The sequence below is a fragment of the Grammomys surdaster genome, unplaced genomic scaffold, assembly GCF_004785775.1.
Source record: "Grammomys surdaster isolate TR1022 unplaced genomic scaffold, NIH_TR_1.0 140, whole genome shotgun sequence".
Lineage (NCBI taxonomy): Eukaryota > Metazoa > Chordata > Mammalia > Rodentia > Muridae > Grammomys > Grammomys surdaster.
This window is the reverse complement of record NW_021604598.1, coordinates 12,730,581-12,747,806: the sequence shown is the minus strand read 5'-3', so window position 1 is coordinate 12,747,806 and position 17,226 is coordinate 12,730,581. Positions and strand designations below refer to the sequence as shown.

The 17,226-nt window shown below is 37.6% G+C and overlaps 1 protein-coding gene across 1 annotated transcript in view; it reads right to left on the bottom strand.

Annotated features, from left to right (window-relative positions):
• The window catches only part of Armc4 (armadillo repeat containing 4), a 159,810-nt gene that overhangs the window by 61,564 nt on the left and 81,020 nt on the right, over nucleotides 1-17,226 (bottom strand). The window contains exon 18 of the mRNA XM_028763922.1: nucleotides 16,564-16,678. Within this exon, the coding sequence (XP_028619755.1) occupies nucleotides 16,564-16,678 (115 nt within the window). The remainder of the gene's footprint in view (nucleotides 1-16,563; nucleotides 16,679-17,226) is intronic.

The following is a 17,226-nucleotide window of genomic DNA, read 5'->3' as shown; positions in this document are numbered from 1 at the left end:
CATGGAAGTTGAACAACTGTCTATTCAATGATTATGAATTGCTCAGAGATAATGATGTTGGTAAGAGAATTAACAAAGAAATAAATGACTTTTTAGAATTCAATGAAAATGAAGGCACAACATACCCAAACTTATGGAACAGAATTAAAGCAGTGTTAAGAGGAAAACTCATAGCCCTGAGTGCCTCCATAAAGAAAGTGGAGAGATCATACACTAGCAGCTTAACAGCACATCTGACAGCTCTAGAACAAAGAGAAGCAAATACACCCAAGAGGATTAGATGGCAGGAAATAAACTCAAGGCTGAAATCAACCAAGTAGAAACAAAGAGAACTATAGAAAGAATCAACAGCAGTAGGAGCCGGTTCTCTGAGAAAATCAAGATAGATAGATAAACCCTTAGCCAAACTAAATAGAAGCCAGAGAGACAGAATCCAAATTCACACATCCAGAAGTGAACAGGGTGACATAACAACAGACACTGAGGAAATACAAAAAAAATCATTAGGCTTAATTTCAGAGCCTGTACTCTATACAATTGGAGAATCTAAACAAAGTGGATGAATTTCTTGTTAGATACCACTTGCCAAAGTTAAATCAGATCAGGTAAACAATTTAAATAGTTCTATAAGCCCTAAAGAAATAGAAGCAGTCATTAAGCCCCCTCTCAAAAAAAAAAAAAAAAAACAGGGCTAGATGGTTTTAGCACAGAATTCTACCAGACTTTCAAAGAAGGGCTAATACCAATACTTCCCAAATTATTCCACAAAATAGAAACAGAAGGAACATTGCCAAACTTGTTCTATGAGGTTAGTCAACTTGATACCCAAACCATATAAAAACTTGAGAAAGAAAAAGAATTTCAGGCCAATTTTTCTTATGAACATTGATATAAAAATGCTCAATAAAATACTTGGAAGTCAAATTCAAGAACACATCAAAAAACATCATCCATCATGATCAAGTAGGCTTCATCCCAGGGATGCAGGGATGGTTGGATTTTCAAAAATACATCAATTCAATCTACTATACAAATAAACTGAAAGGAAAACAAAACACATGATCGATCGTCTCATTAGACACTGAAAAGCCTTTGACAAAATCCAATACTCATTCTTGTTAAAAGTCTTAGGTCAGGGATACAAGTTACATACTTAAACATAATAAAAGCAATATACAGCAAGCCAACAGCCAACATGAAATTTAACGGAGAGAAACTTAAAGTCATTCCACTAAAATCAGAGACAAGACAAGGTCTCTCTCTCTCTCTCTCTCTCTCTCTCTCTCTCCTCTCTCTCTTTCTCTCTCTCTTTCTCTGTATATATTCAATATAGTACTTGAAATTCTAACTAGAGCAATAAGACAACTAAAGGAGATGTCAAGGGGATATGAATCGGAAAGAAAGAAGTCAAAGTATCACTATTCATAGATGATATGATAGTATACATGACTGACTCAAAAATTCTACTAGAAAACTTCTACAGTTGAGAAACACCTTCAGCAAAGTGACTGGACACAAAATTAACTTTAAAAAATCAGTAGCTCTCCTTTATGCAAATGATAAACAGGATGAGAAAGAAATCAGAGAAACAACACCCTTTACAATAGCCTTAAATAGTATAAAATATCTTGATGTAATTCTAACCAAGTAAATGAAAGACCTATATGACAACAACTTCAAGTCTCTGAAGAAAAAAAATTGAGGAATATATCAGAAAGTAGAAAGCTTTCCCATGCTCACAGATCAATAGAATTAACATAGTAAAAATTGGCCATCTTACCAAAAGAAATCTATAGATTCCAGATAATTCTCATCAAAATTCCAACATAATTCTTTACAGGCTTTCAAAGAGAAATTCCCAACTTCATATGGAAAAAAAAACTTCAGGATAACTAAAACAATCTTGTACAATAAAAAAATCTTCCAGAGGTATCATCATTCCTGATTTCAACTCTATTACATAGCAGCGGTAACAAAAACTACATGATATTGTCATAAAAACAGACAAGTTGATCAATGAAATATAATTGAAGACCAAGAAATAAACCCACACATCTACAGACACTTAATTTTTGACAAAGAACCCAAAAATAGAATAGAAAAAAGAAGCATCTTCAATAAACGGTGCTGGTCTAACTAGACGTCTGCATGTAGAAGAATGCAAATAGAACCATATTTATTACCCTCCACAAAACTGAAGTACAAGTGGTTCAAAGACCTCAATATAAAACTGGACACATGTATTCAGATAGAATAGAAAATGGGAAACTGCCTTGAACTCATTAGTACATGGGACAACTTCCTGAACAAGACACCAATAGCTCAGGCACTAAGAACAACAGTTAAGAAATAAGACTTCATGAACCTTAAAAGCTTTTGCAAGGCTAAGTACACCATCAGTCAGACAAAATGGCAGCCTGGATAATAAGCAAAGATCTTCTACAACCCTACATCTAGCAAAGGACTAATATCCAAGATATATAACGAACTCAAGAAATTAGACACCAACAAAACAAATAACTCAGTTTAAAAATGGGGTACAAAACTAAACAGAGAATTCTTAACAAAGGATTCTCTAATGGTCAACAAACACTTAAAGAAATGTTTAATGTCCTTAGTCATTAAGGAAACACAAATCAAAACGACACTTGAGAATCTATCATACATCCATCAGAATGGCTAATATCGAAAATTCAGGTGACACATGCTGTTGAGGATGTAGAGCAGGGGGGAACACTCTTCCATTGCTGGTTGGATTGCAATCTAACATAACCACTTTGGAAATCAGTCTTGTAGTTTTTCAGAAAATTGGGAATAGTTCTATCTCAAGAACCAGCTATACCACTCCTGAGCGTAAACCCGAAAGATGCCTCACTATACTACAAGGACATTTGTTTAACAGTGAGCTACTGTTTTTGGAGGGGGTCTTAACTTTAGTCAAATTAGAAAACCATATTATCAACAGAAATTACTAATCCCTAAAGTTCTAATTATGTATGCACTCATTATAATTTCATTTTAAAAACATAATTATTTGTTATGTATATATGTGTATATCTGTGTGTGATCATGTCATGTATATGTAATTCCTTAATAGATCAGAAGTGGGATTGGATACTTTGGAGCTGGAATTACAAGCCTTTGTGAGCTGCCTAACGTGAGTGCTAGGGACCAAACTTTAGTCCTCTGGAAAAGCAGCAAGCACTCCTAATCATTAAGCCATTTCTCTTGATTCTATACTCACATTTGAATGCTAGTTTTACAATATATCGTACTGCATGATAATTTTCCCACAAATTCAAAAAGGCTTTTTTAAAATTTTCTTTTAAAATTTGTGAAATATAGTGTGATAACCCCTAGCCCCAGCACTTGAGAAATAAAGCCAAGAGGATCAAAAGTTCAAAAACACTCTTTGCTACACAGTGAGTTCTAGTCAGCATAGGCTACACAAAATTCTGTCTTTAGAAATAAAACAAAATAGAGATTCTCCAGTCTGACCATGGTAGGCTATCTGCTTTTTTCCTTCCAGCCAAACACTCCATTTGGGTCACTTAAGCTCTGTGACTGCTTTGCAGGGACCACCACTGCCTCCCAAACCCTTTGGGAACATTCAAGATATGAGTCTTCTTTTCATCTGACATGCTCAAGCCACGAAACATGATCCAAGGGAAACTTGTTCTAAGTTCCAAGGTCCAAGAACACAGACACACACACACACACACACACACGCACACATGCATGCACACACGTGCACACACACACATATACCTACACACCACACATACACAGACACATACATACATGCATACAAATATACCCACCACACACAAACACACCACAATACACACACATATGCATATACCATCTAAAAATAATATATATCCTCCAAAACTACAAATCTCATGGCAATGACCCCAAATAAAAATATCTACAAGAAATTAAAGATGAAAAAATTAAAAATGTTTATAACTATGGTCAAACAAATAAACAAGAAAAAGAATAAAATAAAGAAGTCAATCTAAGATAATTTAAATTATTGAAGAAAGTCTGAACTGAAAAGTTACTGTAAATAAACTTCAGAAAGTAACTGAAGAACCTCAGTAGAAAACCTTACTAACAGAATGAAAACAGAGAAGCAGGGATGGACGACAAAAGAGAGGAATTGGATCCCTCAGTGAAAGTCAATGGAAAAATTTAAAAAGTATAAATTGAATATGGGAGAGTTTGGGAATAACATAGGAAAATACCTAATCTTTAAATTATTGGAGGGGAAGAAGAGAGAGAGGAGGAGGAGGAAGAGGAAGAGGAGGAGGAAGAAGAAGAGTAAGAAGAAGAGTAAGAAGAAGAAAGAGAAGGAAGAAGAGGAGGAGGAGGAGGAGGAGGAGGAGAAGAAGGAAGAGGAGGAAGAGGAGGAGAATATGTGACTATGTAAAATCATAGAAGAAAATTCCCCAGGCTTAGAGAAAGAGATCTCCACCTACATACAAGATGCCTACAGAATAACAACTAGACAAAACCAGAAATAAATTCTCTATGACACATTATAATTAAAATATTAAAAACACAGAATGAAGAAAATGTATAGAAACTGCAAGAAAAATCAAGTCATTTTGTAAAGGCAGGCTCACCACAATAACACTTGATTATTCAACAGAGACCTTTAAGATAAAAAGGCCAGGAAAGATATATTCTAAACTCTGAAAGAATGCAACTATCAGTCCAGATATATCCAGCAATATCATTAAAATTGAAGGAGAAAGCTTTCCACAATGAAACTACTAGGCCAGCTCTACAGAAGATATTGAAAAACTATTTCAGTATAAAAAGAGTAATCAGACCTCAGAGGTCACAAGAAAATGAATAAACCATGTCATTGAACTGAGAATTGAGAAACATCAGAAAAATCAACAAGATGACATAAATTAATGCACAACTTTCAATAATAACTCAATATCAATAGTTTAAATTCCTCATTACTGGAATGTAAATTGTCAGATTGGACTAGAAACAAGATCTATCTTTATTGTGCCTCCACTACACACATCATACCATCAAAGATAAATACCACTCTAAGACAAAAAGAGAGAAAAAGCTGCTTCAAGCAAATGTAGCTAAGAAAGAACGAGGCCTACATAATTTAATATTTTATAAAATAGGACAATTTGATCCTCATTAAGTGGAAAAATCTGCCAACAGGATATTATATTCATAAATTTATATACACCACAAATGAGACATCCAATTTCATAAGGAAATACTGTTAGAGATAAAACAGCAGATTAACCCCAACATGGTGATGGTAAGTGATTTGAATACCCTACTCTTACCTATAGACAGACCATTTGGATGTAAACTAAAGAAAAAAAAACTGTGGCGTTAGATGATATCATAAATCAAATGAACCTAACAGAACATTCCAATCAAATAGAGAAGAATACACATTCTTCTCAGCAGCCCAGGAAATTTTCTCGAAAAATGACAACATATTAAGATATGGTGCAGATAATTGAACAGCTATATATAGAAGAATTAAACCCAATCCTTATACATTACCTTGTATAAAACTCAGCTCTAGATATAGGAAGGATCTAAGCATAAGATTTGATACCTGAACCTGGTAGAGGAGAAAGTAGGAAATATTCAAAGTCATTGACATAGTAAAGGATTTTTCTGAACAGGATCTTGGTAGCATAAGTATTAAAATCAATGATTAATAAATGGAACTTCATTAAGTTAAAAAGAATCTATAGAACAAATGACATTATAGTTCCAGCAAAGAGGCAGGCTGAAGATTGGAAAAATTTTTATCAGCTATACTTCAACAGAAGGTTACTATGTAGGATATATAAGGAATTAAAAACAAAACAAAAAATTCATGAGCATTAAAAACCCAATTGTAAAAATGAGGAATGGTACTAAATAGAGAGTTTACAAAAGATAAAATACAAATGGCTGGGGAACATTTTTTAGTGTTCAACATCCTTGGCCATCAAAGAAATGTATATTAAAACCACACTGAGATTTCATCTCATCCCAGTCATAATGGCTAAGATCAAAACAATAACCCTAACAAATGCTGGTATTGATGTGGCAAAACAGGACACATTCATTTACTGTAGCAAGTGTTAACTGGCACAACCCCTATGAAAATCAGTGTGTAGTTTCTTCCAACAGCTAAAGATAGCAGGATCCAGCTATACTACTCTTGGGTATATACCCAAAGAGCCCTTATGTCCTGATACAGAGGTACTTTCTCATCCATGGTCATTTTGCTCAATTAACAATAGTCAGGAAATGGAAACAGCCTAGATATCAATCAACTGATGAGTTGATAAGAAAAACGAGGTACACTTAAGCAGTGGAGTGTTACCCAAATGCTAATAAAAATGAAAATATAAAATTTGCAGATAAATGGGTAGAACTGAAAATTATCATTTTGAATAAAAATAACCAACCCAGTCCCAGAAAGACAAATATGAATCATCTCATTTTGTGATGTTCTGTTTGACTCTTCAGATATGTGTGTGTTTCATTTGGAATGCCTACAAAGGTCATAAAAACCACTAAAGGCTCATGGAAGGCATTTCAAGGGAAGTAAAATAAAATGCAGTGGTATAAGACTTAAAGGAAAATAATGAAACAGGAAGAGTTAAATTGGGGTGGGTATGGGAGGCATAACTCACATTAAAGCTTCAGAAATCTACTGTAGAAGTTTCTGAAACATACATAAATACACATATATGGAAACCATCTACTGTAGACATTTCTGAAATACATACATAAACACACTATAAAAAGAGTTTAAATTGAGTTCCTCTGTAACAGGGTGACAATGTTCCTACTCAATTCCATAGGCTAAAAGCCCAGAGCTTGGAATGGGTTATCTCTTTTACAATGTTGGCCAGTGAGGTCCCAGAGAGCCCAAACATCACAGGCTATTGGTGATGTGCGTGGTTAAGCTCCAGAGCATGATGGCAAGACCATATGTAACAGGTGAACCTCAGACACAAATCAGAAGGTGGATAAATTGAGCTGCCACTAACCTGGAAGCTTCATCCCTACTAACTAGTTCTTATGCTGCTAACTATGCATGCTAACAAAGGAGAAAAGGAATCATCAGTTTTACCCAGCTGTGAAATCTTAAGACCTACAATGATGACTGGCCTGGCAAGACACTGGTGCAAGAAGGACACAAATGGAATTGGGTAACTAACCACTTTCTGATTGGATTTGAAGTTTTCTCCACAAGTTATGCAAATATTCCTGTCACCTTTATCAGGGCCAAGAAACTGTAACTAGACTGATCATAGACCTTATGGAAAAATGTACAACTATTATTCTGCTAAATGTACACAGTAGTAAACCACCTCTTAGTGACTTATTCTACCCATAGATTAATGCATGTCTCAACTCTCAGCAAAGAAGCTTCCTTCTTCAGCAGATGGTGATGGACACAGAGATCCACAGCTGCTGAAGATACAGAGAACAAAAATTTATGGAATGTTCAGCCATAAATAGAACATCTCTATCCCACCTCCTCTTCCCAAGGATAAGGAATCACTGTGGAAGAGGAGACAGAAAGATTGTGGGAAGCAGAGGCAGAGGGTAAATACAAGAAAATCGTGTTCTCTGGACACAGAACAGCAGTTCCACATTTGAACTCACAGCAGATATGACAGTGAGCCACACAAAATCCCACCACAGAAAGGGAGATGGGCATGAAGTCACACAAGCACATGAGGAGCTGTTGATAGCTGATAGCTGCTAGGGTAGGAAGAGTAAATTTTATTCAAGTGTGTGTACCCTTGTAGGTCAACCCTGCTCCAGTGGAAGGCCACACATCCAGGACAACATGGGAAGCACAAATTGGACTTGATGAGTTTTTTTAAAAGAAGGCACAAAGTTAGGTGTATGTGGAAGGGGGTTGGTCTGGGAGAAGTTGAAGGAGGGGTGAATAGAGCTAAAATACATATTACACAAAATGTTTCAAAGAACTAATGAAAAATTACAAAAGAAAATGTTGAGCTATTATTTTTAAATTTTTCAATGTTTACTTTTAATGACAGTTCTTAAAGGCTTTAACCTCCTTTTTAGCCCACCACTCTCCAGAGGTAGTGGAAAAGAAAGGATACAGGGAAAGTAGACCTGTTTAACAAGGTTCTTTCAAGGAACACCCATCTGTATATTCAGAAAATCGGCAGTTCAGTTCACAAGGCAGCAGCAGCAGCTCCACCTACTTGCAAACACTTTATGGGTATACCAGAAGTCCAGTTTGGTAGAGTCAGGATAGCAAACATGAATCAACCATAGTGGCACAACCTAGCAGAGACAGCCAGGTCTCAGCCTCAACACGAGTCAATAGGGAATACCAGGAGGGACACCAGGAGAAGTTCTAGGTTGTGCCTCTCAGTGAAGCAAAGATCAGCGAAGACATGAGACCAACAAGCATTACATAGCTAGCTGTACCAGCAACCCAAGCTCAGTCTCCTCCACTGTCCACTGAGTCCTGTTCATACCCTCAAATATCACACATCCTCAACAGATCTTGTCTCACCATGGGTCTTGTCTTAGCATGCAAGTCTGACCTAACAAAACTCTGTCTCAGCTGACATCACTTTGCCAGTCAGTTTGAAGAAGCAGTAAAAAAGCCATAACATGGCCCCTGCCTGGTCCTTTGGGCTGGAGCAGACACAGAGTCGGTCTGCTCCTGTCCTGTGGAGAAACTGAATCCTGAGTCATAGAGGAGCCACTGCACTCAGAGCAGCTGGTAAGAACTCCATCTCACTCCCTAAGCCCCAGAGATACATCTGAGAGCCAGGGACATTCAGGACACAGCAGCTACCCAAACCCCACCCCTCCGGAATTCCACTTCCCTTCCGCCCCTGCCTGGTACTTTGGGCTGGAGCAGACACAGAGTCAGTCTGCTCCTGTCCTGTGGAGAAACTGAATCCTGAGTCATCGAGGAGCCACTGCACTCAGAGCAGCCAAGGAGCCACTGCACTCAGAGCAGAAGGATTTCCAGATCCAAGAGGTGGCCTGAGTCCCAGGAGTTCTTCCACCCAGGAGATTAGGAGTATAAGACCACAGAGACATCTGGACTCTGAGGAGCTCTGCAATAAGCAAGATAACTTGAAATACAGACTCCAGTCTTACACAGTGAGGGCAGGTACCACTAGAGTTAACCAGATGGCAAAAGGCAAGCGCAAGAACATAAGCAACAGAAACCAAAGTTTCTTGGCATCATCAGTACCCAGTTCTCCCAATATAGCAAGCCCTGAACACCGGAAAAGCAGGATTCAGAATTAAAATCACTTCTCATGATGATGATAGAGGATTATAAGAGGGAATTAAGTAACTCCCTTAAAGAAATACAGGAGAGTACAAGTAAACAGATAGAAGCCCTTAAAGAGGAATCACAGAAATCCCTTAAAGAAATGCAAGAAAACACAAAGAAGGAATTAAACAAAAACATTCAGGATCTGAAAATGGAAATAGAAACAAAAAAGAAAGTTCAAAGGGAGACAACCATGGAGATAGAAAACCTAAGAAAGAGATCAGGAGTCATAGACACAAGCATCACCAACCGAATACAAGAGATAGAAGAGAGAATCTCAAATGCAGAAGATACGGTGGAAAATATTGACACAGTTGTCAAAGAAAATGCAAAATGCAAAAAACTCCTAACTCAAAACATCCAGGAAATCCAGGACACAATGAGAAGACCAAACCTAAGGATAATAGGTATAGATGAGAATGAAGATTCCCAACTTAAAGGGCCAGTAAATATCTTCAACAAAATTATTGAGGAAAACTTCCCTAACCTAAAGAACAAGATGCCCATAAACATACAAGAAGCCTATAGAACACCAAATAGAATAGACCAGAAAAGAAATACCTCCCGTCACATAATAATCAATACATCAGATGCACAAAACAAAGAAAAAATACTAAAAGCAGTAAGGGAAAAAGGTCAAGTAACATATAAAGGCAGACCTATAAGAATTACACCAGACTTCTCACCAGAGACTGTAAAAGCCAGAAGAGCCTGGACTGACATCATACAGACCCTAAGAGAACACAATTGCCAGCCCAGATTACTATACCCAGCAAAACTCTCAATCACTATAGATGGTGAAACCAAGATATTCCATGACAAAGCCAAATTTGCACAATATCTTCCCACAAACCCAGCACTTCAAAGGATAATTGATGGAAAACGCCAACACAAGGAGGGAAACTACAACCTAGAAAAAGCAAGGAAGTAATCTTCCAACAACCCCAAAAGAAGATAACTATACAAACATAACTTTACCTCTAATAACAAAAATAACAGGAAGCCACAATCATTTTTCCTTAATATCTCTTAACATCAATGGTCTCAATTCCCCAATAAAAAGATGCAGACTATCAGACTGGATACACAAACAAGACCCAGAATTTTGCTGCATACAAGAAACGCACCTCAGTGACAAAGACAGACACTACCTCAGAATAAAAGGGTGGAAAACAATTTTCCAAGCCAATGGTCCCAAGAAACAAGCTGGATTAGCCATTCTAATATCAAATAAAATCGACTTTCATCCAAAATTAATCAAAAAAGATAAGGAAGGACACTTCATACTCATCAAAGGAAAAATCTACCAAGGTGAACTCTCAATTCTGAACATCTATGCTCCAAATGCAAGGGCACCTACATACATAAAAGAAACTTTACTAAAGCTCAAAACACACATTACACCTCACACAATAATAGTGGGGGATTTCAACACCCCACTCTCAGCAACGGACAGATCATGGAAACAGAAACTAAACCGAGACACTTTGACATTAACAGAAGTTATGAACCAAATGGACTTAACAGACATCTACAGAACATTTCATCCTAAAACAAAAGAATATACCTTTTTCTCAGCACCTCATGGTACCTTCTCCAAAATAGACCATATAATTTGTCACAAAACAACCCTCTACAGATACAAAAAGATTGAAATAATCCCTTGCATCTTACCAGATCACCAGGGACTAAGACTGGTCTTTAGTAATGACAAAACCAATGGAAAACCCACGTGCACATGGAAACTGAACAACTCTCTACTCAATGATGACTTGGTCAAGGAAGAAATAAAGAAAGAAATAAAAGACTTTTTAGAATTCAATGAAAATGAGGACACATCATACCAAAACTTGTGGGACTCCATGAAGGCAGTGCTAAGAGGAAAACTCATAGCTCTAAGTGCCTACAAAAAGAAACGGGAAAGAGCACACACTAACAAATTGACTGCACAACTAAAAGCTCTAGAACAAAAAGAAGCAAATACACCCAGGAGGAGTAGAAGGCAGGAAATAATCAAACTCAGGGCTGAAATCAACCAACTAGAAACAGAAAGAACAATACAAAATATCAATAAAACCAGGAGCTGGTTCTTTGAGAAAATCAACAAGATAGATAAACCGTTAGCCAGATTAACCAGAGGGCACAGAGACAGTATCCAAATTAATAAAATCAGAACTGAAAAGGGAGACATAACAATAGAAACTGAAGAAATTCAAAAAATCATCAGATCCTACTACAAAGGCCTATACTCAACAAAACTGGAAAACCTGGATGAAATGGACAACTTCCTAGACAGATACCAGGTACCAAAGTTAAACCAGGAGCAGATAAACCATCTAAATAGTCCCATAACCCCTCAGGAAATAGCAGCAGTCATTAAAAGTCTCCCCACTAGAAAAAAGCCCAGGACCAGATGGTTTTAGTGCTGAATTCTATCAGACCTTCAAGGAAGACCTAATACCAATTCTCTTCAAACTATTCCACAAAATAGAGACAGAAGGAACACTACCCAATTCGTTCTATGAAGCTACAATTACACTCATACCCAAACCCCACAAGGACCCGACAAAGAAAGAGAACTTCAGACCAATCTCCCTTATGAACATCGATGTAAAAATCAATAAAATTCTAGCAAACCGAATCCAAGAACACATCAAAACAATCATCGATCATGAGCAAGTAGGTTTTATCCCAGGAATGCAGGGATGGTTCAATATTCGGAAATCCATCAATGTAATCCACTATGTAAACAAACTTAAAGAAAAAAACCACATGATCATCTCACTAGATGCTGAGAAAGCATTTGACAAAATTCGATATCCATTCATGATAAAAGTCTTGGAAAGATCAGGAATTCAAGGCCCCTACCTAAACATAGTAAAAGCAATTTACAGCAAACCAGTAGCCAACATCAAGCTAAATGGAGAGAAACTTGAAGCAATCCCGCTAAGATCAGGGACTAGACAAGGCTGCCCACTCTCCCCCTACCTATTCAATATAGTACTGGAAGTCCTAGCCAGAGCAATTAGACAACAAAAAGAAGTAAAAGGGATACAAATAGGAAAGGAAGAAGTCAAAATATAGCTATTTGCAGATGATATGATAGTATACTTAAGTGACCCCCAAACTTCCACCAGAGAACTCCTAAACCTGATAAACAACTTCAGCAAAGTGGCTGGTTATAAAATCAACTCAAACAAATCAGTAGCCTTCCTCTACATGAAAGATAAACAGACTAATAAAGAAATTAGGGAAATGACACCCTTCACAATAGTTGCAAATAATATAAAATACCTTGGTGTGAATCTAACCAAGCAAGTGAAAGACCTGTATGACAAGAACTTCAAGTCTCTGAAGAAAGATATCAAAGAAGATGTCAGAAGATGCAAAGATCTCCCATGCTCATGGATTGGCAGGATTAATATAATAAAAATGGCCATCTTGCCAAAAGCAATCTACAGATTCAATGCAATCCCCATTAAAATCCCAACTCAATTCTTCACAGAGTTAGAAAAGGAAATTCTCAAATTCATGTGGTATAACAAAAAACCCAGGATAGCGAAAACTATTCTCAACAATAAAAGAACTTCGGGAGGAATCACCATCCCTGACCTCAAGCTGTACTACAAAGCAATAGTGATAAAAACTACCTGGTATTGGTACAGAGACAGGCAGGAAGATCAATGGAATAGAATTGAAGACCCAGAAATGAACCCACACTCCTATGGTCACTTGATCTTTGACAAAGGAGCTAAAACTGTCCAGTGGAAAAAGGACAGCATTTTCAACAAATGGTGCTGGTTCAACTGGAGGACAACATGTAGAAGAATGAAAATTGATCCATTCTTATCTCCTTGTACAAAGCTCAAGTCTAAGTGGATAAAGGACCTCCACATAAAACCAGATACACTGAAACTAATAGAAGAGATGGTGGGGAAAAGCCTTGAATACTTGGGCACAGGGGAAAAGTTCCTGAACAGAACTCCAATGGCATATGCTCTAAGATCAAGAATTGACAAATGGGACTTCATAAAACTGCAAAGTTTCTGTAAGGCATAGGACACTGTCAACAGGACAAAACGACAACCAACAAATTGGGAAAAGATCTTTACCAATCCTTCATCTGATAGAGGGCTAATATCCAATATATACAAACAACTCAAGAAAGTAGACTCCAGACAACCAAATTACCCTATTAAAAAATGGGGTATAGAGCTTAACAAAGAATTTTCAACGGAAGAAACTCGAATGGCCGAGAAGCACCTAAAGAAATGTTCAGGATCCTTAGTCGTCAGGGAAATGCAAATCAAAACAACCCTGAGATTCCATCTCACACCAGTCAGAATGGCTAAGATTAAAAACTCAGGTGATAGTAGATGCTGGCGAGGGTGTGGAGAAAGAGGAACACTCCTCCTCCATTGTTGGTGGGACTGCAAGATGGTGCAACCACTTTGGAAATCAGTCTGGCGGTTCCTCAGATAATTGGACATAGCATTACCTGAGGATCCAGCTATACCACTCCTAGATATATACCCAGAAGATGCTCGACCATATAACAAGGACATATGCTCAACTATGTTCATAGCAGCCTTGTTTATAATAGCCAGGAGCTGGAAAGAACCCAGATGTCCTTCAACTGAGGAATGGATTCAAAAAATGTGGTATATTTACACAATGGAGTATTACTCAGCTATTAAAAACAATGAATTTGAGATGTTCCTAGGTAAATGGATCGAACTAGAAATTATCATCCTGAGTGAGGTAAGCCAATCACAAAAGAACACACATGGTATTCACTCACTGATTATTGGATATTAGCCCAGAACCTTGAAATGCCCAAGATGCAACTCACAGGCCACATGAAGCCCATAAAGAAGGAAGACCAAGTGGGGGTGATTCGGTCCTTCTTAGAAGGAGCAACAAAATACTCAAGGGAGCAAATATGGAGACAAAGTGAGGGACAGAAACTGAAGGAGGGGCTGTCTGAAGACCACTCCACCTGAGTATCTATCCCATGTGCAATCACCAAAGGTAGATGCTGATGTGGAAGTCAGGAAGTGCATGCTGATAAGAGCCTGATATGGATATCTCCTCAGAGGTCTTCAAGAGTCTGACATACTCAGAGGCAGATGCTCACAACTAGCCATTGAACTGATCATGGGGTTCTCAATAGAGGAGTTAGAGCGAAGATTGAGGGAGAGCTGAAAGGATTTGCGGCACCATGAGGAGAGCAACAATACCAACCAACCACAGCTCCCAGGGTGTAAACCACCAGCCTGGGAGCACTTAGGGAGGGATCCAGAGCTTCAGCTGTATATGTAATAGTGGAGGGCCCTGCTGGGCATAGGTGGAAGAAGAGAACCTTGACCTCATGAAGGCTGGACGCCCCAGGAGGTGGGAATTTTGAGGGTGGGGAGGTAGGAGTGTGTGGGGGGGTAGATAGATGTTACATCCACAGAGAAGAAGGAGGAGGGGTGAGGGGATTGGGGGTTCCTGGGTGGGTGGGGGATGGGGTAAGGGGACAACATAGGAAATGTAAATAAAACATCCAATAAAAATAAAAAAAAAAAAAGCCATAACACACCACCAGAAGTTTTTTGGTGTCTTTCTCTCTATGGAGTCCAAACAAATGAAGCTCAAGTACACAGTGTAAGGCAGACTAAAATATGTGTGTCGTCAGCGAAGAATCCTTTATGTCCTTTCATGTGCTTGTTTTAGCAGAACATCTTTTCACCTGTGTTTGCTTCAGGGAACCGGTCCTTCATGAGTCTGTCTTACCCTTTCACATGTGTTCACTTCAACACAAACATTCTTTCACATGTTTGCCCCAGGAAAACACTGTCCAACACAACTGACTTTCCAAAGAACCCTTAAGTTTTCACTTCATTAAGCCTAATGTTAGTGTGATTTTTTTTGTATTGTTTCTTTAATATCTAGAGATAAAATGTTTAAGTTTGTGTATAGGTATTCAGAATTTTTGTTGTAACATCTATTTAGACTTAGTGTTCTTCACTAGATTTTTCCAAGCATATTCAGTTTTTAAATTTTTAAATGTATATTCTACACCTTACATTATCTCTGTGACCTCTAAAGTTTGTCCTGCTAATCTTGGTTTGTATTTTAATACCATTAAAATATCTTAAGTATTTGGTTATTGTTTTAATATTTATGAATATTTATGAATTAAGGGCTGGGATGACAGCTGAAGGAACTGATAAGAATTATCCTACAAGCATGCAGCGTATTAATTTTTAACCAATAGGCTACTTTCTTGCTTCCTACTTACAGTTTTACAGTTTATATTAAATTTTTGTTTACGTTTTAATAGAAATCATATTAAACATCTACTGCAGCTTGCCTCTTGCTTTAATACACTTTATGAGATATGACAACTATGCCGTGGTAAAAATATATTTCAATGATCATTTTATAGTAGCAAAATCAAAATCTACTCCTAGCAAATCTCACAATTCATTTTTTCATATTTAGGATGATAATTTATGTCACACTAAATTTTTATAGCAATTAATTCTTGAATAATAAATTAAAATATTCAGTGTCAATAGTCTTTAAGAGAAATAGGAAAATGTGAAGTAAAGGTAAGAGAAGCAGGCTCGGTTGGGAGGCAAGTACCTAAAATCCAAGCTACTCAGGGGCTGAGGAGTGATTAGAATCTGCCTGTGAGCTGATGTCAGCCTGGCAACAGAGCATGACTCTACCAAAACAGATTTCTCAGCATGTATGAGACCCAGATTTCATGCCAGTGCCACAAAAAGAAAAGCAGGCTGAAAGAGTTATTTGAAAACAACAAAATTTACAAATACCAAAGTAACTAATAAATAATTTTTCAACAAATAAATTTTTGATCCTCCCTTTAATGTTATGTGACCTTTTCAAGGACACCCTGCTGTTGCTACTGCTGTAACTCTGGGAAAACACAGTCCCCCAGTTTGTCTTCTCCTTAAGCAACAGAAAATGTAATGCAGTCATTTTCTCATCTCCTGAAAGAGAAGAACAAGGCTACTTTGCTGTTACCTTTGTCTAGTTTCATGTGGTATTTTTCAAACAACCAGAAGAAAGCATTGCTAAAAATCACTTTACTATAAATATTTAGTTATCTTTTTCTATCAGACCTGACCAAAAGTGAGTCCAAATAAATGAGTAGCCTGTGCTGACATGATTCAAATGTTTAGAAGTTCTAGAAGAGACTAGTTTGCAATCCCATCTACCTTTGCATTTTCAATGCAGGGACAGAGTGCCCAGGCTGCACTGGCCTTCACATCTGGGTGAGGGTTTTTGAGCAGGGACCACAGTAATCGAACTCCATCTAAACGATCAATTATCCTGTGGAGAAGCCAAAAACATTGGTGTGAACTGTAAGCTGTAAACAAACAGGAACATTCACCCAGCCCCTTAGTCACACAATCCTACTTTGGGCCTAGACATTCTGCTGGGGTCTCTTTTGATCAGTATTCCCATAACAACAGGACTTATGCTATTGAGTGCTCAAGCCCTGTGATTTCAGTTTCAACCTTTATGACGCAGTAAGCTTGCTGAATGATAATTGTGATTAATGTAAACTAAAATCAAGCCACACAGTCTTAATTAGCTGTACACAGACTGTTACCTCTATGTAAAAATACTGTTTTCTTTCACATCATAGCACTCTACTTTCCAAAGCAAAATATTTATGTCTCAGAGTTGTGTAGCTATCATTTTATGTGGTCTTTGTTTAACTGACTTACCTTATGGTACGACATATTTTAAACTCCTTAGTTTGTCATTAGTATTTAAAGTCATCACACCACACTGCGTCTTGTGTTGGGCACAAACAACACAGAATTTGTTTCTCATTTGCTCCTTCCCAGAAAGTCTAGCACAACTGACAGTGT